This window comes from Pygoscelis adeliae, unplaced genomic scaffold (assembly GCF_000699105.1).
Source record: "Pygoscelis adeliae isolate BGI_AS28 unplaced genomic scaffold, ASM69910v1 Scaffold149, whole genome shotgun sequence".
Taxonomy (NCBI): domain Eukaryota; kingdom Metazoa; phylum Chordata; class Aves; order Sphenisciformes; family Spheniscidae; genus Pygoscelis; species Pygoscelis adeliae.
The window spans coordinates 313925-339715 of NW_008825494.1; the positions used below are offsets into that span (position 1 = coordinate 313925).

Below are 25791 nucleotides of genomic sequence, written 5' to 3' on the forward strand. Positions count from 1 at the left end.
GGCAGGCTGACAAAACGGGGGGCGTGGGGGCCGCCTCCCGCCCCCCGTGCTCCTTCGATTGCTCCACAGCCTCCCCGCCAGCACACTGCTGTGCAGAAACGGAGAGGAAGAAAGGTAGGCTGGGTCTGGAGACTGCCGTGCAGCCCGTCGAGGAAAACGTCGGTGTCTTTGATGGTGAAGATTGCAGAGCCTGGAAAAAAGATCTTGGAGCACGAGTAGGGTGACTCCAGCGTGGCTTACGGCAACCCAGCTACATGGGATCCACCATGAGGGAGCCTGCCCCTTCACTGAGACTCTGGAGCCATCGTAACCCCTGCAGATGCACACAGTCTGATAATTTGTCACCCAGATAAATAAATAAATGTTTTCAGAGAGCTTGTGCTATTCAGAGTGCTGTATATATTTTCACAAATATATCTATAAATGGACATACATTCGTACGGCGTGTTTCTGCCAGTAACTTGGAAGTGAGGTAACCGTTGCATGTAATTCAGCCACACAATGTCTCTGCAAGGTAGTTTTAGGCTGATGTGGTTCAGCCGAGGCGTTTTTGCCTCAAACTCCTCTGTGAACATCAGTAACTTCTTCGCAGAGGACAACGATTTAAGACACTGTGCCACCGAAGAAAACGCACATGCCACTCAACTATTTAAAGCTTACTTTCCAGGAATTTGCAGGTGATCAGTGTTGCCACTCCAAGCCGCAGCATTTGTTCTCTCACATACTGGGAGGATCCTGAAGGTCCACCAGAGAAGAGGGTGTCATTGCTCTGGTGGTGGCGAGGTGTTTAAGGAAGGAAGGACGTAAATGCATAGGAAATCAAGCTTTACTTATCCCGCAGAAACAAAATTCTCAGGAAATGTGTTCATCATCTGCTCATGTAGACAGGTCAACTAAACCGTGAGTAGCAAGACCACTATTGTAAATAATTCTACTGGCAGCTCTGTTTCAGTTGGCGGACTTTATAATCAACAAAAGCATTTTCTTGGTAATAAAAATGTCTACATTTAGATGATTTTCTGTTTCACTTGTGTGCCAGCAACTTTTTTACAGTATGGAATAGATTTTAAATGTCAGAGCCAATAATACAAGCTAGAGTTCTGATGGTCTAACAGCCAGTTTGTATTCCTTCTTTCCCCTCCAGATTTAAATATGTTAGAGCTTCCCTACATAAACCCCCAATTATCTGAAATAATAATAATTATTGTTATTACTACAATTATTATAGAATTATCATCATCATCATCATCTTAGTTCAAAGGATATTTAACACTGGAAAGTGTGCCTGCACACCGGTATGTTGGTCGTATGTTGATGTAATTAGACCAAAGAGCTTCAGAGGGTTAAACACTTGGGTGGGCAGGGTTTACCAATTCAGGTTCATGGGTTTTGCTCAAATGCTCCATAATAAAATCTGGTTTTCAGCTAATAATATTAACACAAGTAAGAAATTCGTTTGAAAATACTACGGACGAGTTTAAATAAATCGTAATAATATATCAAAAGCAAAAATGTTCATAATGCACATAGGTCCTTCTCTGGACACTGCTCCTGTAAAAAAAAGATTCTTAAACTGTCTTCTTTTTTTCCCTAAAGTCTTTAATTTGAAGCATTTCTTTCTCTTCCCTAGAGGGACATAGATGAATTTGTATATAGAAGATACCAGCCGGCATATGTCCCAGAAAGTAACAAACAAAACAAACAAAACTTAGATCAACTTAGATAAAACCTAGTATGTGTTTATTGAAAATTTTCAAGAGAAAGAAGCAAAATATATATTTTCATTGTTAAACAAACAACTGGAGTGGTAACCACAAAACACTAACGTTTCATTAATCAAAACTTTATGTCTACCTGGCAAAATATATATGAATCTGTTTTAACTATTAACATGGAAAATTAGCATTTTTAAAGAAATATCAAGTGTCCTTGAAAACCATAGTAAAAATATGTTATCATTCATAAGTTGAAAGTGATAGCCACAAAGGTGCTCACTCGTTTATGTGTTGTCAAGACGTTTCTGTATTTAAACTGATGTACATAATCATTTATTACTTTCAGGATCAAAATAAAGATTATGGTAATCGCCTCAGCAACTGATATATATCCATTTCAAATATAATTGAGATAGTGTAGTATTTTATTTTATGAAAAGAGTACTTTTTCAGATGATGTCTTTCGACAATTTAATAAACACAAAATCATGTTTACCTCCATTCTACATGGAATGTCAGTAAGAAAAAGCATACTTCACCTATAAGCTGAAGATAAAACACAGATTTCCTCCTTGCTTTAAAGAGTTAACTAAAATGGCTGTATTGTGGAATTATGTCAGTAGACTACTAGTTTTGCCAGCTTTCATCTGCATTTCATTCATCTCCTAGTATTTGGATTCAGTTAACTAAATGAAGGCAGAGAGACTGGAAAAGTGTTAGTTTTTGTCAATAGATTTGTCTACATAAGGACATTCGTTAGCACAGCAAGGTTGATCAGAAACAAGGGAAAAAGATGAAACAGCCCTGCTAGCAAAACTCTATCAACCATACCTCTGCAGATGTATGACATTTAAAGCTGGTGTGACGTAGATTTTATAGAACAAAGTGCCACAGACTCGTTCTAAGTGATTCTGAAAACTTTGTGCCTATTTTCCCTTTACAGAAATTATGAATAATATGGTTCTTTAAAAAACCAGCCTGCCAGATTAATGCCTTTAAAAGCTTCTAGAGCAGGAACTACATTTGCAAGGAGAAACAAAATTTATGTCAAATTCCAGTTCCTGAGAAGAGCTAAACACCATTTCAATAACAAACAAACAAATAAATAAATAAATAAATCAGCACGTGTTCCTCATTTTTATTTTTTTTTAAACAGTGGTTCGTCAACGTACATATTCTTTCATGCTATATTTTAAAACTAAGAATGAATTTTCCATCTATAGCTCCTTTCACTTTGCTAGAATTCAGACATAAATACAAAGTAAAGGCATTAAAATTTGTAATCCTTTATACAACTTCAGGTTTTTCTTGAACATTTTAGACAATACAGAAATATACTAAAGAAACCCAACATGTATGAATGGAAATGGCAATTTCCTTATTCCTATTCTATCAGAAGGATTAAGTATTTTGGCTAATTTTGAAAACAGGAAAAAAAATTGTTCGGTGACTCAAATGCTCACAAACCAAAATCTTTCCATTTTTAGCTTATCTTAAACTTGATTTATTTGTTGTTTAAAATAACTTCTGAATCAAAATGCATATCCAACCTTTATGATTGCAGGTCAGATAGTTCAATACCATCCCCAGACGTTTTAAGCACATTTTTGATGATGTAAAGCTCAAGGTGCAAGAGTGACATCAGGTAAAAAAGAGTAGGATTGCAATATGTCTCAACAAAACGTTCATTAGAGGAAGATTTTTCTTTTGTCAGAATGATAAAGTAGAAAAAAAATTGTCTGTTCTGTGGGCTGAATGTCACCAACCAAAGGAGCCTGTGATCAGAGGGCAACTCTTCTTTCAGCGGTTTACACTGTAGCCCCGCCTGAAAAATGAAGATTGAACATTCAGCATTTCCACCGCGGATGCCCTTTGCCAGCTCTTCTGGGCTTTTTTTGCTCCAGTCCTTTTGAGGCAGCAGGTGGGAGCCTCGTATCCCCAGAGACATACAGACAGCCTTCCCCAGTTGTCTCACTCCCCATCTCCAGAGGGCCGCAGAGTCACTGACCTGACGCTTTAGTTACAGCCCGGCCATAGAAACAGAGGAAAATAAGTGACTGTCAGACCCTGAGGGCACAGACAGCCTTCACGGCCCTGACAGGCCTCTCCCGGGACATCCCGGGCCGTGATCCGGCTGAATCTCCCCTGTGAAACCCAGCCCAAGCCTTCCCCCGGCAGCCGGCCAGCAGCAGCCACCCCGGAGCGCGCTGTGGCAGCCCCAGGCCGAGGCTTTCTGAAGCGCCGGAGGATCCCAGATCTCTCAGAAATGCCTGTGAAGCTTCTCCACACACCTCCTGTGTTTCACTCGTGTCTTAGTCGTTAGTCCCGTTATGGAACAAATAACACGAATTAGAGGTTTAAATTGACCTCTGTGGCAGCTAAGGGCCAGGGCCAGGCTGTTCCCAAAGAGCTGGGAGCCAAGGGCAGCCGCATCCCCAGTGGCAGGCACGCACAGAGGGGGGGTGATGGCAAACAGGCCCCATGGATGGGCCCGCCATGGACAGATGAAGACAAGGCAACGGGCCCCCCCAAGGCCAAGCCAGGAGACCCAGCCAGCCATCCGGGCTCATGGACGGGGCGGGCGTGCCAGGGACGTGGCACAGGCCGGGGCAGGAGGCCCACCCAGGCCAGAGCTGAAATGGGGGCCCTGGCCAGAGGATACATGGGGATGCCCCAGGCAAGGCTGATCTGGGCCACGCAGACTGGTCTCCACACACAGGGCCATGACAGTCAGTCACCTCTGTGGTGGCAGAGACCTCACGTCATGTAATTTCCTTCATAAAGTTACGTACATCCAACTTCTGGGCACATTATGGCTTCCTATACTTGTTCTTGATGAAAAACATTAATTACCAGTATATCTTACAGACCAGTGAGTTTGTTTAGGACAAGATTTTCGAATGCCCTCATCCCTGACCTATTTCTGCCCCCACTGAAATTGTTGCTAAAATTCCCATCTGCTCCAGCGCTAAGTCAACTCGGAAAGCTGGAAACCAATTTGGTCTTACCATGTGGTTTGAAACAAAGTTTCTTGTTCTTATAAGCAGAGTAGGCCGCTATTGATCCAACAACTAATATTACAAAAGCAGAAATTATAGGAGATGTAACTCCAGCTATTAATCCTGAATCTGTGGAAGAAGAGAGAGATTTTTTTCAGAGGCACTGAAATGGTTTGACTTAAGCATATTCTCTACTAAGGTGTGCTTTTGCCAAACTATGAGAATTGTTTGGTGAAACATTGGAAATTCATTAAACAGAGTTAAGCAGAAGACTAGAAATTATGCTACATTACAGCTGGTGTGAAAATGGTGTCTTAAAGCCTAATTTAGTATATGTACTTTGTAAGGCTAACATTTTCTTACTATTTTATGATGATCGGAATTATAGAATAGATTATTTACTATACCCGTGTTTCCTCCATGATTGAAATGATGCTCTTCTTCTCCTGGAATAGAGGGTGAAGTTTCATCAAGAAATATTTTTCATCTTGTTTTGAGAACAAAGTCTCAATCACGCCAAGTGTGATTTCGTACAGAAGGCAAAAGGGGGCAGCTCGACAGGACTGTGAGAGAGGAGCTCCCCTTCCAGTCCTGACTGACAGCTGCACTGGCTGGGGGAATAACTATTGAGATAGACACTTCGTTTTTGGAGAAGAATATTATCTTCTAAAAAAAGGATAATACTTAGCAGTCTACATCAAGCTGATTTCACAGGGAGTGGGAGGCCAGTATCCTCTGGCTATTCTTTACTGCCAGACAATCAGATGATTTATCAGTAATTTAAGTCAAGATCATAGGCCTGGTGCATCTACTTTCAGTTCTCAGCAGAAGCCCCTTGCTTTGGGACTGTCCTAGCTGAATTCAAAGGGATTAATCCTGCAAGGTTCTGGCATGTGCCAGAACGCTACAAAATGTTTAGGAATGTGTTTCAAGTTTGAGCTTCAGGCTCCAAGCCATGGTTTGTGGAGAAGAATAACTAATTTAAATAAAAATAGCAGAGTCTTGTCCTATACCTTCAGTGACAACAGATTACCACTAAAGTAAAACCAGCCAGCTCCAAGTTGCAAGTATTAGGGAGAAGCTGCAAGGAGAATTGGCAAATACTACCTGTTACGTGCGGTGGTAAAGGCTTCCCATCAAGGAGATCTGAGTCATCAAAACCTCCTGCAAGATAAAGATCAGGATTTCTTTTGCAAAATTATCTGATCAATGGTAACCCCTTCAGCTCCCTTGTCCAGTCTTTTTGAAATGCACTAAGGAGGGCTAAGAAACCTTTGAAATCCCAGCTTCGACATGGCGGATAGGTCAGGTGTCTTGCACTGAATGGTCGCCTGTTCAAATTCACCTGGAAGCTGGAGTACTAAAGCTGTTGGTGTCTACCTGTTCTGCAGCTGTATTGGCACTTGTGGGATGTGTGGGCTTGAGCTCTCAGTAGCACAAATCGTTATGTAATATGGACATCTCAAATCCCAGCGGTTCCTGGAGCAGGAAGTCAGTGGGTCCCTTCCAGGAAAGACTCCAGAAGGACTCCAGAAAGACCTGCCCACGGCTCACCACTACAATCATGCCAGAAGTAAATACGGGATACATGATGGTAGCTGGGATAGATGTGCCACTTCCACTTTATTTAAGTGGGTGTCTGGGACCACACTCAAAAGCAATACAGGCTTACATCCATCTCCCCAGTCCCACCTGTTGTATGCCCCAGGGCCATCTCAGATGCACATCTCAGTATGGATCTGAACATAAGCTTATCCACGCCCTGTGGCTGGATATCAAATTTGAACCTTAGCATGGTTCAGTGTATACATACCGAAAATGAAAAGGCAACCAAGATGAGTGTTAGTCTCATGCCATGTAGGAGTCAACGTCCCACATTTTGGGCAGACAGAAGAGCCCAAAACCCTGGGTCAGGAACAGTGATTACAAAAGGGAGATGGAGTGAAGGGATGATAAAAACTATTAATAAAGAATTAAGAGAGTAAACTATTCAAAATATCTGCTCTGAACAGCTCATAGTGCTAGATTTTCTTAGGAGAAAATATTCTTACCAGAATTACTATGGCTTCCCGGTCGTGGTGGAAGAGGTGGGTATAAAGGTTTTCTTGGGATGTCACCTATTGATAATTAATAGTGTTAGATGGTTGGACAGGCAAAACTGAGAGCTGTAAATAAAGAGTATGATAACCTGAGATTTTATACCTATTTCTAATTTGTCCTCCGGTGAATTAAGAAAAGGACCTTGTCACTAGTTAAAAAGTCTCAAGCCCTATATTAACAAATAGCTAGCTACTAAAAGTAATTAGAAAGTGAAAAGGGAATATTTTCAAAATTAAAAGGAGAGGATTCACAAAAATGTTGAAGGAAAATATTTCACGTATTTCTGGCAAATGCTGGCAGCTGGGAAGCACAGTGTGTTACTGTAGGTGTCAGTGGTGCAGTTATGCAGAGCTGACAGAGAAGCTGGTGTTCTGGGCTGGGCAGGAGGCAACAGGTTATCTCTGTGCCATCAGCAGGTATTACTAAGAGCTGGAGATTTAGTTTCATCTAACAGATGCTGAATTCATCTAATGCATGATGCATTTTCTACTCTTGAACAGTGCAAAATGAACTCAGACTTCAGCTTTGTTGTTTAGGAATTTGTGCTGGTATTTGGCCTTAATTTTTGCCGAAGTGTTAGGAAGGGATGCATTGGATAGAGCAGGAGATCTGATGACTAATTGCAGTTTCCAAACTGCACATACAGTGCTGGAGTAGCAAGAGCTGTCTCAGGTCAAAACCTGCCAAAGTTAACGCCCGGGGCTGTTGCTCTGCGTGTATCGAGTAGGTCCCCTCTTGCCGTCCTTTCTCCAACCAGTTCAGTTGCATATTCAACTGTTCTCAGCCAGACAGTGAATTTAGCTCTGAATAAATCAAAGTTAGGTCACAGAAATAAATGCCAATTTCCATCCCTCTCCTTAAATCTTTCTTTCACCTTCAATACATGCCAGATGCCCTTCTATCATGTTTTCTTCTTACCTAGCTGCTAAATATAATGCTGTTTGTGAGTAACGTTTAGGTTTTGCTTCAGTAAATTATTTAGATATACGCTTAACTTCAGGCAAGTTTAGCCTACTGCAGTCAATGGATTTTAGGTAGAATCTTAAAGCTTTGCTGAATCAGGCTTTGCCCCATTAATTCTATTCAATAGAAGAAGAGACTTGTTCTGTTCCAGAACTCTGTGTAACAAAATAAGACTCACCATGCCACAAAAGCAGAAAACTACCCGTCCCGTTATTCATTTCTATTATGATGCTGCACTTATTCAGTCTTCTCTAAGCATAAGAAGATATATTCTATAGCATAGCTAGTGAAAAAATAATGTCTTCAGAACTATTGATAATGAGGTACATATCATTAATCCCATTACACCATGTACGAATGTCAATTAAGAACCTGAACTGAAAATGGGGCAAAGAAATAAAAACTGAGGGAAACATCATTTGCCATCCTCTGAATGAAAAGGTGGGTTTTAGTGAAGATCCTTAAGCTATTCATTAATAATTTAATCAACATACTAAACCCATCCTCTCATAACAGTACCCATCAAAAACTTGCAGGAATGGAACATTTAGTACGGGCAGGAAGAAGTGACAGTATAAACATGGGAATTATAAACAAAATTAAATTCAGCTTTATAAAGTGTGGGCTAACATGTCATTCAAACACAGGCATGAAATGCCACAGGGGAACCTGGAAATGCAGGAAGCCCTGGAAATGGGAAAGAATAATATAAAAGTTATGATTCTCTAAGACTGAAACATGAGTGAACCAGACCACTGCAACCAGAGTCATAATTCAGTGTCATAGTTCTGTGCAATAGTGCACAGTCATAGTTCTGTGCAATGGGCTGAGAGGTAATTTTTCTTTTGTGTAGCCTTGATTCAAGTGGAATTTTAGGCTTTGAATCAATACTACTTGCATTTTAGATAATTTCAGTGTACAAGAACTTTTCTAGAGTACTTCACGTCCTTGGTATACCTCTAAACACACTGAACAAAATGTGGTACAAAAAATTCCCTAAGTCAGGGATTTCGTATGTCTACACGCCTCAGCACAGTACGGTGAATACTTCCTGGGTCACTTCTGGATGTTATAGAAATACCCGGCAGTTATAGCAGGTTACAACTGCTTGATTGTTTCAAGCTTAAGCTGTATCTTGTCCATCAGTGCTTATCTCTGAAACATTCCTTCTTGCATTTCTGATCTGGGATCAGCAGAGCTACAACAAGCTCACATCTCTCTCCATCCGCTGTTATCTCTGATTACTAATCTTATGCAGACTCATTTTGGTAGCTGAAGAAACTACTGCCATCACCTGTTGTCTTCAACCTTCTGCCAGAGGCCACCACCCTGAACCATCACGGCTGAACGGGCAGTACATCCTCTCCCCGGCCATGACTGTGGCAGCCTGGCATGGTAACGTAAACCGTAGCTGACTTAGTTCACGCAGGTAGGCCAGCCTACAAGTTCCCATAGCTGGCAGCCAGACACAGCCCATCCTGCTGTCCCCGCTCTGCACGATGGCCTCTGGCAAAAGGGCTGCATGTACATGAGTTGTAATGACTCCCATTACTACAGTTCCTCCTTCAGTCTTGAAATCTCTTTTCACAAATTAGGCAGACTTCAGAAAAAGACTACAAAAAACCCCAACCATTATATTTGAGAACAGAAGAGAGTACTCACCCCCACCAAGAGCATCTCCTAAATGCAGATCGTTGTCTAAAATGAAAAGGAGGAAGATGTGGAGAAGTGAGTTACACACAATTCTTGAGGGAAATGAGATGTTAGTTTTAATAGAAAATGTACAACTGAATGTTTGACAAGCAACTTTTTCAGGTCAGTCCCACAAATTCAAATAAGGTATTACACTTTTCTTGAAAACTCTTACAGAATTTCATATTTGCCCACACAATATTTGGCAAACGATACAGTATTTTCTACTTAAAATACAAAAGATTTATTTCTGCTTTAAATAAGCTCAGAATAAATCTCATAATGGAATCAAGATCAATACTTCTTTCATATATTTGCAAGTACATAAATAAAATTAGCTATGTTAAGATACTAAAATGTATTTTTTAAATATACTTATTTATTAACATTTATGTCTTATTTATTAACATTTATGTCTGGTATATGCATGTTTGGCTCACGTGTAATTTGTTGAACTGCAAAAACTGAATACCCTTTTCAAGAACAAATACTGGGAAGTAATAAACCTACTAGGGAGAGATAATCAAATCAACTAATTTATGTAAGGGTCATGGTGACATAAAAATTTTTGCTTCAAGCGATCATACGTGCCTGTCTGAGGTTGGGTGACAGTCTGTTTTTCTTTGGCTGAGCTATAAATGTTTTAAAATATACTTAAATGTCTGCATGTGCATGTTATGCAGTGAATCAACAGGCTATTGCCATTCCCCCAGCAATGTACATGTGTCTTGCTGTACCTGGGATGGAATTTTCCTTCCAATAAACAATTTTTCAATGAGCTGCAGATGCATAAACAAGAGGAACTCCATTTCCAGCATGCAGGTGTGGATATGAGTATGTGGCTGGTATTTTAGGATGTGTATGGAAAGACGGTGAGCTCTGAAAGGTCACTGAGTGATAGGCAGAAATACATTAGATGGATGTCATAATTCCAACGATCCCTTTCTTGCTCTTTATAAATGTGGAGTGCTGGAATGAATCAGAAGGGACAGCAAAATCTACCTAAATTTTGATACCAATGCTTATTGCCACAGAAAATTAGACAGACACTCAATTAAGTATTTGTTTTTTCATTATAATTGTGTCAGAATTCCCAAAATGCAGGAAAATCCATCCAAATGCATCACCAGTGCAAAAGTCTGCCTTCATGTGTTCTTTATATCCAGAGGGAGTGGGAAGCTGCTTTTGCACGGTATCTAGTCTCGTTTGTGTAACAACTCAGAAATGCTTTGATGTCACCAATCTGGCAGGAAAATAATCAAATTCGTGACTCAGTTTGTTCTTGTCAAGCCAGGTGTTGATCCTGTCTGTGTCTGGCCAGCAGAGAGTTGCATTTCAAAAATACCTTTATCTGTCAAATACTAACACTGTAAGAAGCAATAAATTGCAAACTGGATTCAATTTATTATTGAGATGAAGAATTCAGGTAAAATGCAGGGCTCCACTCTGGAGGGTTCATGCAGTGATTTGTTGCAGAAATGCTAAGGTTGATATGAATGAAATACAAATGGAAATGTGTGAGTCTGTAGGGACCAGAAGAAACAGCAGAGCAAAGGGTTAAAAGAACAGACAATGAAGGTCACCGTTCCCAGCAGTAAAATTGAGGAATGTGTTGTTTCTGTCAAAACCAGCAGGCCTGCGCTCCGATAAGACGACAGCACAGATGACTTGTCAGCAGAGGAAAAGCAGAAGGGCACTCTAAAGCCAAAGGTTGCAGCATATCGCCTATTCCATTACTTTTCTGTTCACCCACCCAGAAAATAGGCTGTAGACATAGTCTGTGTACCCCAAACAAGCAAAACCAGACAGTGGGCAGCAACCTGCCCTAGGGTTCAGAGACGTACTTGCTGAAGTACGCAAGATTTTGAGGCAAAGGACCTCTCCATAATAGCTGATGACTCCTAAAGGGTCTGAAAGATCTGTACATAAACTAGCTTGTCACTTCTGATCAAGAAGAACCGCAGAGATGGGATAAGGACTCAGTAGCTGGCATACCTTGTCCTGTGTTGCACATGATGCTCACCAGACCACCTGAGCACACACATCTTGGTGCTCATGCATGTGTGGGTTTGAGCGTGTGGCTGAATTAAATCAATGGCAGGATGAATGTGAGTGGGTAAAATCAACTTAGAGATTTTGCAAATAAACATGACCTTCTCCTTCCATTAAGTTTTGTGTTGAACTTTTTTACACTAGATGGGAGGTGCCTACAGAGAGCTTCAGCTCAGGCAGAGGTTTCCATGTGGGAGGTGATGCCCAGAGGACATGGCCTGTACAGTAATTGGCCCCAGCTCAACCAAAATCATCATCTCAGCCAGCCTCATTTCTCAATGATGCTGGCTGAATGAGACATAGAGACCCTGAGGTTAAGATGAAGCATCAGGCAGATGCTAGGACATACCTTTGTATCATCTTTCTGCACGTTTCCAAATACAGTAACTGATTTTTAACAGTTTTTTTTTAAATTAGTTTTAATTGCTTTTAAACTCCCTGCAATCCTCTTCAGTGCTGAAAGAGATTCCAAAATGGTCTGGAAAACATGGACTTCTCCATTCCCAAGAATTAGTGAAGTTGATTCAGGTAGGGCAGATAATCACCTGATGGCCATACCTCTAGCAGATTTAGGAGTCCCTAAAAATCAAATTCCTTTCACCTGACTGAGGCAGCTTCACTGTAGATACTGGCATCCCTAGGTTAACCTTTAAACATGACTGAGGGCAGAGTCTTTTAGGGCACGATTCAAGTAACCTACTTAAAATGTCAGGATGAGAACAAATCCACATTTAAAGTGATATGAACCGTCCCTAGACATGCATGGCAGGGGGGTTGGAACTAGATGATCTTTAAGGTCCCTTCCAACCCAAACCATTCTGTGATTCTATGATCCTGTGCTGATTTCTCTCCACAGACTTTAAAGGAAGTCAGGACAGTTAGCTAAGTGGAGGGCAGCGGCTTAGCAGTACCTTACAACAGACACTTCTAATCTAGGCCAAACACAGATTTTCTTTGCAAAATGAAGTGGGAAGGAAGAATGCAACCATTACAGGATTTAGTAGCTTCCACATTTGCAAAACACTGCCTTGTTTGTTCAAAGAGCAAGCCAGAGAATCGTGTCGAAAATGTAACTGCTTTTGTGTACCTAAAGACTTATTGCAATGTTTATCCAGAAAAAAGCTGAAAGTTGTTTTGTGGGCTAATGTTATCCAGCATTTCCTGATTCAAGCATTTTGTATTATAGCCAGAAATTTACTTCAGGTAGTTTAGTTGAAAAATCTCTATGTTATCATAAAATGTTCCATCATAAGTGCATGCGTGGTGGTGGTGTTGTTTGGGGTTTGGGTTTTTTCAACAATAACGAGTGTTCATTGGAAATCATAATTTGTCATCCTCAGGACTACAGCTAAAACCCTTTGGTTCTCTCAGCTGTTCAGAGCCTTTTTTACTTTCTGACACAGGTCTTTGTAGCAATCAATACTAGCTAACATTAAGTAAATACATGGGGAGAAGAAAGAATACCCAAATGCCTTCTGATTCTTTTCCAAGTCTGTTATTAAGAATCATGAATATTTATGCTAAAAGAAAAGGTAATGGAAAAAAAAGCAGAAGAACAGTTACCCATTTTTAGCAACAGTTACCCATGGTTATAGTCCCCAGGGAGTTCAATACAGGCTGGAAAAGGGTGAAGAAGATCTTCAGGAAATAAAATGCCATCAGTGGCCAGTCATGCTCTAAAGCCTTACTGGAAGCAGTAAAGACTGCTGGTCTACAAATTGGTAATTGTCAAAAAAACACTTACTTTACATACAGAAGACAGCTAGTATTCACACAAATGATCTCAGCTACAGTACATTAGGAAATATGATCAAGAATCTCATGGGAGACAGTTTCTACATATCTAAAATCTGTTATGAGCCGTTGTCTTCATTACTCACTAAGCACAGGCCTTGTCGGTCTTCTGATCACTGTAGGCTTCCTGGTAATTATGTCCTCTGTGGAACACAATGACATACCAATAAACAATAACAGCTTAAACTTTTTCAACTTATCAAAAGAAGGTATCTGCAGATCTAGAGAGCTGCATTCAATAAATCTTTACGCATCATGACAGAAGCTAAAAATGAGGGGATATGTTTTCAAAGCCTTTTTTTTTGTTTTAAAGAAACTTTCAATTTAATGGCAGAAACATTGAAATCTAGCATTTCTCAATACTGTATATCTTTAACTTAAGTACTAGCCACTTCATATTCCAGTCCTCGAGGAAAAGGACTTAAGATTTATTATGGCGTCTAAATGCCATGGTAAAATAAGGATAGGAGATTTACTTACCTGGGTGATCAAGAGCATCAGCTAAATCAAAATCACGTTGACCTAGAAGGAAGGTGACAGAAGGAAAGAGACTAGGTCAGTGGGCAGATTTCCATGACCTCCCGGTCTGAGGGTGCTGGACAAAGCCAGAACACCAGTAAGAGGCAAAAGAAAAATCCATCCAAACAGGAGCAGGCGCAGAGCAAGCTGTCCGCTGTTGTCCCTGCGCCGTGCAGTCCTGAATGACCATGCGAGATGGGCTCATTTAATTCAAAGAAGCTATTCGTGCAGGTAGCGCAAAGAGAAGCGGCTCTCTCGTGTTGCCCGTATTCAGCCGCTGTGGAAACACGCCTTTGAAGAACACAGGTTGCCTGTTGCAGGGCACGAGGGCTATTGCCAGGAGAGGGCTGAAAGTAGCGTGCAGCATGGTACTTGCAAACCAGAATCATTAGGTGAGAACTTTTAATATCTTCATTATTGTTTTACTAGCTCAGCTTCAGGGAGCAGCTTTACTGGCAAGCCTGCCTTGTGATAACTTGTAACATGAATCGACTTTTTTTTTTAATTCTTCCTGTAACATGTGCCAGGAGTAAAAGATATAAAGATGTGTTTACCTAATTTAGTTTCCGCTGAACCTTAGAAAACCTGAAAGGGGAGAAAAGAACCCTTCCTGTTCTGTGTTAGGTGACAATGATGTCATTAAATGTCACGGCAGGGCAATTAGCATTCTGACCTTTGAAGTTAGCAGGTAAATAAAACTGGAAAATATTTGAAATGTACAAATTGAAGCATACGACTTTGAACTGAACGAACACAGTTATTCATGTGAGTTTTACTTTCCACTCCTACAATCTGCCGCTTTCCTTTTAATACACAGCCTTCATGAAACACCTCTTTGCAGTGTGTATCCATTAGTTTTCATCCAGACTGAAACTTCAGCATCCTTGTGTTTGCACACCAAATACAAGATCAGCCTGCACAAACCTGCAGAAAGTCACGACATGCCATGGCTTCCCTAAGCAGAAAAGTTTTACTGTGCTCTATCGAGTAAGCCTCTTGATCTGCATCTATTTATTATCCTGTCTAAAAGGCTTAATACCTAACTCTTTGATGAAGTGTTTTACTTGGTAAGTCTTGAAGACTTCACAGCAAGAAAGGCATCATTGTCCAAGGAGGGAAACTGAGGAACAGAGAGAGGCCACCAGAGGTTCTCCAGCACGACAGCACTCTGAGTTCAGCTCAGCCCTCTCTTCTCGACAGGTGCTGTCCACCTTCATGGCATTCTTCACCTTAATTACTGTTCCTGAATAATAGCTCTCACCTGTGTCTAAGAGCTCCTGGAAAGATTAATTATCAATGGTAAAACACTGTGTGATCCTCAGATAAAAATCAGTGCAGGAGCATGAAGTAGAAACATTTTGTTTCCCATGAGGATTTTCACGTAGGTCTGTGAACTTAATTATAGCTGGTGTCTGACGGAAAAGATAAAATGAGGCTGGAGTGCAAAATAGTGAATGGCTTCTAAAGCAAAACCGTCCCTATAAAATATTATGACAAACCTGTGTTTGGAAAGGAAAAGCAGATAACAGCGTAAAGCTTTCCCGTTAATGTTATTACAGTAGCATTTTATCTCTTATTTGGACTGATCTTGGAGTGTCACCTCATCCCACCACCTCTCCTTCCCCTGCCCTGGCCACTCAGCCAACATAGCTAAGTCCAGTAACCTTTGGACTGGGTCCTTAGATGGATAATATTCCGAGACCCTGACAGGTTATTTTTTTTACATGAAACCATTAAAATACATAAATACATAAAATTGACAAGTGGCTTCCTCAGAAAATATTCCCTGCCAGAGCCCTGAAGACATCACCAGCCCTTACTGGCCCTGAGCCCCTGCCCGTGCTGCTGCCCAGCCATGGGACCATTTGATCCCCATGCAGACCCCTACCCGCAGGCTGACGTCCTGGGGTTGCCTCAACTTATATGGTCAAATTATATTTTTTTGAATCATTTCTTCAGTGCCAACAATACGAGCAACTTGGGTTTGGCCGTCCTTTGGTTTTGTCCTCTGGATAAATCTTCATTCTTGATCGGCACCCTGAGTGCTGAAGGAGGCTGTCTGACCCGAGCCCTGCTGCTGCAGGCTACTGCTGGCAGGTTTCAAACCATATCTCATCAGAGTGAGTCATCAGAAATCGTTTTGTAACACCGAAGAGCTGTTGGCCAAACCAGCTCCTTTGTTACAGGTCCTGACACGCAGGAACTAACGATATGGAAAGCAGCTACCAAGGTCCTAATGCTGTAAAGGGAATGTGACAAAATTGTCTTGTGCAGGAAGGCTCTGGAAAATTTCCAGGTGTAATATTTCTTTGAAGTTAGGGAAAAGAAAAGAATAGAAGGAGGAGTCTAATCAAAAGAGATTATGGAATTCAAACAAGATGATGCAGATGCTTCCAATTGCATGAGAACCAAAGCAAAACAGCATACTGAAACAGTTACTAACATCTGCCCTTCTCCTGGACAATACCGACGTTTCCCTCTCCTGTTGTATGTCTGCTCTGTTATCCAAGAAGTGGGAAAAGACAAGAGGTGTTCTTTTGAGACAGCAAAGGAGAAATAGAAGACAACTACAGAGATTTTCAGAAGAGAAAAAAGCAGCCTGACAATCCCCTGCAGAAATTATTCAGATTGATTGTTTTTTAATTATTTCTCATGATAAACCAAGTAATAAAATAAACAGATGCCAACACAGAATGAGCGATTGGGAGTACAACAGGAATCTACACTGAAATCTCTTCAGCTGTGTAAATATAAACCTTGACAGATGGGCAGATTGTATGGGGACATCTGTGCAGCATGGTAAATGATACTCCAATAAACCAGAAGATTGCTTGAGCTTCCATCCCGACTTCCTCCGATAATAACATCAAATGACCGCAAGGAGTAAGATTTTGTGGAGCAGAATATTAAATGCTCATTACCATTTCTGAGACTGCACCTAGACATTTTAAGAATCTAATTTGGGAGGATAACAGATGGTTAAATAGTTGAACAGCCCAGATTTCATCCGTAAAATGGTGGGTCTAAAACCAAAAACACATTAGAGACTCAGAGAATATTTAGTTCAATAGGAACTGCAGTCACTTCAGGGAACTCTGAAGATAAATGACAATGGAAATAAATTAGTCAAGCTTCTTCACAGAACAAACAGACTGAAAGAAATTAATTTTCCACATATAAAAATGGCCTCTTTTTTTGGACCAGCTTCCATAATAGAAACAGCTGGAAATACACCGATGAAAATGAGAATGAAAGAAATTTTAGTGGGGAGAAAACAGCTTTGTTCCTTTGGGGTTTTTTATTTGGTTGGGGATTTTTGTATGTGGTTTTTGTTGTTTCAGGTTTTTTTAACCTGGATAAAGTTATGAAGAGATTTAGCTATGCAGGAGGTATTATCTCAGAGTTTCTCTGTTATTACTGCTTTGGGCTAGTATGCTATTTCTTGGCATCACTCCTAGCCTTTCTTCTGGGAGTATCCCTGGTTTTACATAGAAATAAAATTATTGTAATAGTGGTTTTTGTTGCGTGGTCCACAACGATTCATAACGGAGAATGTGAGAAAATGCTTATAAGCTCCTGCCTGACGCCACAGAACAGTCCTTATCTGCAAATGAGAAAATGCTAAGCTGAGAAAGCAAGCCTTCCAGATGGGTATACAGTTTGTATCGCGAAAGGACCTGTTTTAATTACGTTTATACTAGTTGCTCAAACACAATGAACTATACTAACAGCAGGACTTTTGCTGGCACTGGCAGCCTTATTTGGGATGTAATGCCCTCATCTCTACCCAACACATGTAGCTGTGCCTATAAAAATCTGAAATGTAGACCTGGCCTAAATAGCTAACAGTAGACTTCTCTGTAGCAGCCAGACAGGGGAGAATAGACTCCATAAAGCCAAGCATCAAAATATAGTAGCTGAAATTTCAAAGTTACTACATTTATTTTTACAGGCATGATTCTTTTGGGTAGGACAGTTGCTTTCACTAATGCCCATACCTTCTATGAGCCTTTTAAATGTAACGGGTGGAAGGCTGGTGATACAAAATCCTTGTTAGTCCACTTGCTCTGCTGTGGAGACTGTTACGGTTGCTGTTTGCCACGGGGGTACTGAGCCAGCTTTTAGTAAGTTCCCTTGAATATAAGACACATCTTGCTGAAGCATCACGGAGCTGAGGTCATCTTACCCTGCGAAGGCAGTCCCCTGCAAAGTCGTGTCCTCAGGCACACGCACATTTAATGTTCGCAAACTTCTTCCCATATTAGTTTTCTGAAAATGTGACCCAAATATCCAGTCACTAAAATGCAGACAGCAGCATCTTTTGCCTATGGTTGAATTTGTGACCTAAATGTTAAATGGATCCATCACCCTTTAACTGTGAGCTGATTGATCACAAGGGTCTGAGGTCCCACCGTTTTTGAGGAGGGTTTATGAGGAACAAGGCTGGATTCTGCAGGTGGATGTCACCTTTTCGCCATTACAACTGTAGTCAGAAGTTTTCTGAGAAAAGGCTACCATGGCCTCACTCTGCAATTTTTATTCTCCGTAAGTAGGCTCAGTCCTGCACTGGATCCATATGAACACAGCTTGTGGCCATTAAAATGATGCACATTTAAATAAGACAGTATGAATATTGCTAAATGAGAGTCAGGTTATGCGGCAAACGAAATGAACTTCTCAGGCATTTAATATGCATAGTCTAGTATTAAAAATGAAGCTAAGATCCATGAGAAAGTGTGTCCATATGTGTATATACATGTGTGGACATATATCTTAAATGCATACATGCACATGCGTGTTAGATAAATCCTTTTGTCATTAATAGGATTAAATTAACGGGCTTTGAGTGCATTGCTAGCAGTAATATGATTGGGATGAGATTACCTGTGTTACAAATAAGTTAGAAGCAACTAACTTAGAAATGTGAGCTAGATAGGAAGAGAAAATAAGTTGATTTTACATTATTTAAAAACAAGAACAAAAATGATTTCTTCAGTGTAATTAAATAAGAATTGTTTTGTGAATACAATGAGCTTAAAACATCATGAAGCTGTCAGAGACTGAGGAAGAAGTGGGTGACTCACAGATAAGAACAAAAATTTTCTAAAAAGGAACAATATGTTACCGAAATCGCTCGTGGGACCCATTTTATGTTCTTTTTAGCTGAAATGGTAAGTTATTCTTTGTCTAGATCATTTCTGGTTATTATACAATCATGAGACATATTTCCCCTGTAATGAGAAAATAGGATCTATTCTCCCAGGTATGTGATTCAGAACATACCCGTTTACTGGTCCAACTGTGTTCAGGAAGCAATTACGTTTGTTTAAAGGAAATTACTCATGTAAGAAAAGTTGTGGGAGAACATAAAGGTTTACGCCCCAGAGTGGACACTTAGGACAAAATCTCAATGAGTGGGTACTATTTCTTTGATGTAATACTCTCATGATCCATACTTCCTGATGAGGTTACTGTAGCTTTTTTTCCCGTTGTGGCCCTTTCGTTCTGTAAACAATGATTGCCATTACAACCCCTTGATGTTGGGGTGGAAAATGAGTATGCTTTAAAATCTGTAATTAAGATCGAAGTTCCAGTCCGTAAAGCACGGCATATGGACCTGATTATTGGCTTCATGGTTTTTTCTAGGCCACTTCTGTTTATAGTTTGAATTCAAGGGAAATGAAAAGGTCTCTCTCACTTATTCATACAAGAACACATTTAAATAATTACCAGCAAATAAGATGCACTAATAAAGCAAGAGTGGCAGTACTGCTTTAGGTCTGTGCAGCATGGTATCATCAAACATGAAAGAAAATCTTCTAGTTCGATGGTGTTTGCTTTGCTGTGGACAAACAACAGCTGCTCAAAGGTAGCTGCTGTTCTTTATGACTGCATACATAAAATAAAACTTACATCGTTTTCTATATTTTGCTTCAGAGTGAGTGCAGAAGAAGCTGGTGCGTGCTGTAAAATTACAGGCAGAGCAAAGGAGTTGGGATCGCCGATGAAGCAGCACCATATGTCTGCACATCTTACTGAAACTCAGATTTTCTGCTTTGTGTCATGAGGAAGCGGAGCTTAGGCCACAGCCTGGGCTGTTCAGCCAAAACTTCTCTCTGTCCCTGTGTGGTTCATGAAGCTGTCAGCCCTTTTCAGCCATTTGGTCTGAGCGTGTCAGGCTTAATGACAGTCACGTTACATGAGAACTGTACACGTAGATAGGCTCAAACAAGAGACCCATGTGAGTGTTCCTACTGAAACCCTATAGTGTGGCACAAGCAACAGCTGTGTTGGGCTCTGAGTGACCACTCACTGCCTAAGTACCAGCTGGCTAACCCACACTTTCCCCAGCTGGTAGTTTGAAGACGACAGAGGGAGCTGAAGATAACGTGGGAGGTCAGGGAGATGCCAGGCTTTGTTATTTCTGTTGCTCACAGAGTGTCTTTTAATGTTCCTCATCCCACCTTCATCCCAAGTACACTGGTAAAATACACGCAAAGTACCTTTAGCTCGTCCATATGGGTAGCACAGATCTCAGTAGTGCTATTCTGTAACTAACATCGAGTTGAATTTGTTTCAGAAATTCTGTTGCATAACTAATCCTGTGCCCCCTGAAGTCACAGTAGCCCATTGGCATAATTATTTATATTGCTTCCAAGGGGGTTAGTAATACTGCCAAGTCGAAGCGGATGATCAGGGCATTTTGTACACATTCTTTGTTGTGTGTTTAAGATGCAAGACAGCAAAGAAGCAAGGCCTGCATCTTCTCTGTTTCATGCCATTAAGAACGTGTTTTCTGGAAAAGAATAATGCTGGAAAGAGTTGCTGGACGTCAGCAAGCAGGTCTCTTCAGCAACAAAGTCTCTGTGGAGTCTCAGGAGCCACCTCTCATCTCATTTGGACTAAATGAGAAAAGCAACTAGGCTCCCTTTGCAGAGCTGAAGAAGCCTCTGCACATGCCACCGGACTGCAGAGAGAAGCCTCTCTGAATGACCCTGGGCAAAGGGTGATGGAGCATCAGTTGGTATCTGAACTTCAAAAGCAGGAGACTCAGAAGAGGATCTGGCAGCTTAGCCTTCAGAGGGAACAGAGATCAAGAGTCTTGACGTGCAGAATGCTTTGCAAATCTGGGTTGGATTTCTGCACGAAGAGCCATCCTTCTTTTTGTTACCATTATGCTCAGGAAACAAAATGGTCTGTACGATGTTTGTGAATGGAAATATATGGCTCATATCTCAATGGTAACCTGCAAGGTAGAACTGCAGTTTTGATGCGATACAGATTGTGATCCGGGAGGCTTTGTTGCTGTTAACTCAGGACTGTTCCTGGTTGGAACAGTCTTGGTGGAGTGTATGCTCCTGGCTCCTCCACCACTGATGTTATAAGACCTACGACATAAGGAGCGACTTTGCTTTAATTTGTCTGCTAATCTTAGTGCCTGCTCTGGTCTTTGTTTTCATTTACTCTGGAGCACTGTTGCCCTTTGAAAATATTTTGCTGTGATTTAGCTTTCTAAATAAATTCCTCAGGAATTAAGAAATGCATTGATGACAGGCAAAGCTTATACAGTGGAAGTGGGACTGTTTTATTGTCATAACCCATTCAAGCCCTTTCTTTCAACTGGGATGGCCTATTTGCCTTCATGAGATATTGTACTACAGGTCAGATTTTAGATAGTATTTTCCCATAGCATTCATAAATGTCAGCCCCCCAGTGGAAAAGAAGGAAGACTGATCAAAAAAATCTGAAGCTCTCTCCTCCTAACCACAAGGCAAAATGCCACAGAAAGGCATATTTTTATTGATTTTTAATCTTGAAAGAATTATGACATTTATTTTTTGTTTATTACGCTCAATGGGATGGAAAGAGATTGAGAATCACTGATGCAAATGAGGGAAAAATACATACTGAAAACAGGCAGTTTGGGCACTGCTACCAGGCTTGCAATGTGTAGCGATGTTTGAAAAGTGAACCTGAGAAGCTGAGTAACCACACCAGTTGTTAGCTCTTCCCAAGCTCTGATGTTCTAACAGCTCTGCTGCTGTTAGTATTTCAACCAGCTCAGGTATGTCTATTTATCAAACTGCAATCACACCCCTGGATGATAGCACTGACATGCCCACAGATGATAGCAGCTCTGGTATTTGGAGTGAAATAGTTTTGGCACCCAGCAACAAGAGAATTCCTTAATATATCCCTGCTGATACCACGAGTGCGTCGGCACATACACAGGGACCTCACATGGAGCGACAGCGAGGACTGGAGCTTGATGGAGCACTATAAGAAAAACAGGACTGTTTTTTCATCTCTCCAGTTCTGTCTCTTAACTCCAGTGAAAACTACGTTATTCATAAAACTAAGTCACACAGTGTCTCAAATCCAAACAGGTCTGTAATTTTCTCCCCAGAAAGTGCCTAGCTAATTAACTGAGAATACAATTAGTTTTGAGTCAACATCTTTGTAAGCCTTAGCTGGACCGTGGTACATGGCTTACTGGCTAGCAATAAATGCTGTTCCTTCACCTGCACAGCATGCAATACTTGATGCAGTAAAGTTAGTGCGTCTTAAACATCATCAGCCTTTGTGCTGTCTTTGTTACTGACTAACCATGTGATCTATCAGTTGGCCTTGAAGACCATGGATATGTAGATTATATCTATTTTGGGAACCTGAGGAGCATTTCTGAGCAGTCAGGTCTGAGCGAGAGTCTCAGCTGCTTTCCAGCTCCGTGTAGGAGAGAGCCCTCAGGTTGCACCACTTCCCCGCTACAGGTACGCACACAGGTGTACGGCCCAAATGGGACCTGCAGTGCGTTTCAGACAGGTGCGTGATCTCAGTTGCTGGGGGACCAGGACCTAAGCTGTGTCTTACCACACCCTAAGTGGGCAGTGTAGACACAGCCAAAGCTGAATTACCACGGGTCAGCTGAGCTGCAGTAACCGACGTGGGACGTTAGCATGAACTTCGGTGGAAGAAGTTTCTATGAAGTTTCTTTCATTTGGGTTGGGCTAAAAGCCACTCAGATAATTAGTTGCTGCAGCTCAACTTACATGGGAGATCTCGTGTACCTGCATAAGCTTGGAAATAACAAAAGCCAGAGTGTGCAGACAAAAGTATGGAAGACTGCAGTGAGCATGTAAGATTCTGAACTGTATCAGGTCTCACTTTCCTTGTGCAATGTGGTCCTTGGTTATGCCACGCTTCTGTTGAGATGTGTCCATCAAGGTGGTCTAGCCAACTAACTGAAGATAGCCAGACATAAAGGAAATGCTAGATGGTAAGGGGAGTGATGTGATCTGGCCTGGCTGTGGTGGCACAGTAGTTTCGAGAAGCTATCACAGATGGTTACAGCTTAGAAAAGAATTAAGGCTGCGTATAAAAAATGCCATAGACGTTCCTATCGTAAGGATTTAGACCAGGTTTTCACCAGCATGGCCAAGCCTTTCTCATATCATATCTTCATTAGGACTGAGAAGTGGTTGCTGTAAATGTCCCCTGAAACATGGCAAATACTTTGATGATAAAATTCAGTGGCTGTTGCCATAGACTTAAAATAATTCATGTTGCTTTTCAAAGTGGATTAAATAGTTTCCACAGTCACAAGACTGTGCCCAAAGCCCACAGCAGCTTTCAGCAATGACTTTTTCCCCAGAGCAGAGCCTGAACTAGCTCTAAATTAGCACGTGTGTAAAGCAAGAACGGCTAGGCTGACTGTCCTTGTAATTAAAGTGATAGTGTATGGAAATTGGCTTGCCCATGCTCAGATTGTTCGAACAGAAATACTCAACATAAGAGAGTCCTCCAGAACAAGAAAGTCTGCATGCCAGTGATGAGAGACCGTGTGAATCATCGCTGTTCACAACATACTACAAGGCCGGCCAGCACAGTCCTACTGCTCTGCTGTTTCTATGCCATGTTACTTGCCGAAGATCTCCAAATAATTCCTCGTTTGTTAAAATGGAACTACGGCACTAATTTAAGGAAAGGTTTTTTCACTGCCCGTCACTGCAAGATCTCCTAAGACTCCATTTAAATCAGGGGTGGTGGGAGGATGAGCAGCAGCAGCAGCTATTTTGGAACTAGTGGTTAATGACTGATTTCTTCCTGCAGTCAAACACCGCGCTGTAAGTTTTTGAAGTAATGCTAATATACAAAAAAGAAAAGGTTACAAGTACACTACATGGCAGATGCACACAGGATGATCCTCTTTGGTTTGGTATCAAAAAAAGTTTTACACAATATTTTGCTAAAAGAAATTTATGTTAGAATATAGAAAAACAAGTCAATATGAAAGGACTACATTTTCCCAACTGCTATTCGTTTGTCAAAAAATATGTACAAAATGTATTCAATTCTTCATTAATCCTGCATGAAAAAAAAAAGTATGCTTGTGTGTGGATTTTATATATTCAGGAATATGTTGGCTAAGGTTAATAAATTATTAATTTATAATTATTAAAGTATGAGCACCAATATGAAAGCACGAGCATCTTTAAACTGAATCAGAATTTGTTTTTACAATATAACCAATATGTTTCAAAATATTGATAACCAAGAAAAGCTCTAAAAACATGAAGTTAGTATTTGACTAAGGATCTCTCTGGAAACTTAAAAGTTCCCTTGGAAGCTCTCATTTTACAGCTTCCATTTAAAAAATTTATACTCAAGTCCAAACTTGTGAATAATTTTATGGGAGTAACACTAAAAAGAAAATAAGAAATTATAACAAACAAACCCCAACTAGCATGGCTATTATGAGCAATCATCCAAAAGATATATATCTCTCTAGAAACTACAGAAGTACTTATCTAAACACTCTTGAATGCTTCTCATGAAACAGTAGCAACAAAAATAATGCCAGCAAGCATTTCTAAATAAACAAGCAATTTTTTTTAGGGATTGGGGTTTAGGTTTTTGGTTTGTTTTTTTTTTTTTCATTTTTAATAATCTCGACCTAGAAATAAGCCAAGGCAAAGGTCACTTACCTCTTACGTGGACTAGAAGAAAGCCAAGGCACAAAAGAAGGATACTTCTGAATTTCCCCATGGTCTTCTATGCAGTGCCTTGATTGCACTGGTGTTTTTTTTTCCAAGCGATGACGGTAGATGTTGCAACTGCAGTGCCAAGGTTTGAGGGAGACGCTTGGAATCAGCGGCTCTGTCCAAAGAGTTCCCTCACCATCACACTCTACCTGAGTGAGAAGAGAGAGAAGTCCCTAAAAACCTCTTCTAGTACAAGACAAGTAACGAAAGCAGATGACCCCTCTACGGCCAAGCCGTGAGCAGCACCGTAGGTGCCACCCGCCCTCTAAGAAATCTATTTATCGCCCAGGCAGGGAGTGTGGAGAGCCGGGGAACCAGCGGCAGCACCCAATGAGGAGGGAGCCAACACGCCCTGAATCCACCTCCTTCCCAGAGGGAAAGCCAACCTGTTTGACATCCTCGCCTTCAAAGCAGGGTGCGGTGCTGCGGGAGCTCAAGTAGCTTGTGAGAGGAGACCGGCCTTCTCTGAAGCGTACTTGAAAAAAACTCTCTCAGATATACTCTGTCCTCAAAGCCTTCCTGCTCAGTTTTTCGCTGAGCAATAACTGCTGATAAAGGCAATCCTGTCAGAGTCCTAACCGCTAACTCAAGCCACCGAGTGAGGGAATCTGCTTTGCAGAGACTTGGGAATTGTCTACAGGGGGATGACAAAACCCCCTAATTTTGTAAACTTGAAATGTGATGTCAGACTACTGAACTGGAGCATGCTTAGCTCCCTGGCGGATGCTTATCTTTACAAGGTAAACGTTGTCTGTCATGATTTTTCCATTGGTCTAGATAATTTTTAAACATAAATATCCATGCATATCCTACATGGGGAGAGATCTTAGATAGTGCCGAGTGCGAGAACACAAAGCTTTGGAAAATGAACAAAAATCATGCATCCATCTATACATGAACATACTTTAAAATCAC

At 41.0% G+C, this 25791-nt stretch overlaps 1 protein-coding gene across 1 annotated transcript; it reads right to left on the bottom strand.

Annotated features, from left to right (window-relative positions):
- Positions 1 to 4688: 4688 nt before the first annotated feature.
- On the bottom strand, positions 4689 to 24880 carry XG (Xg blood group). The gene is made up of 8 exons (XM_009331296.1): positions 24820 to 24880; positions 13796 to 13837; positions 13402 to 13458; positions 9440 to 9475; positions 6766 to 6831; positions 5822 to 5878; positions 5122 to 5160; positions 4689 to 4843 (listed from the first exon to the last, which is right to left on the bottom strand). The coding sequence occupies exons 1-8, from the start codon at positions 24878 to 24880 to the stop codon at positions 4689 to 4691; spliced, it is 513 nt and encodes a 170-aa protein (XP_009329571.1).
- Between the last annotated feature and the right edge of the window lie 911 nt (positions 24881 to 25791).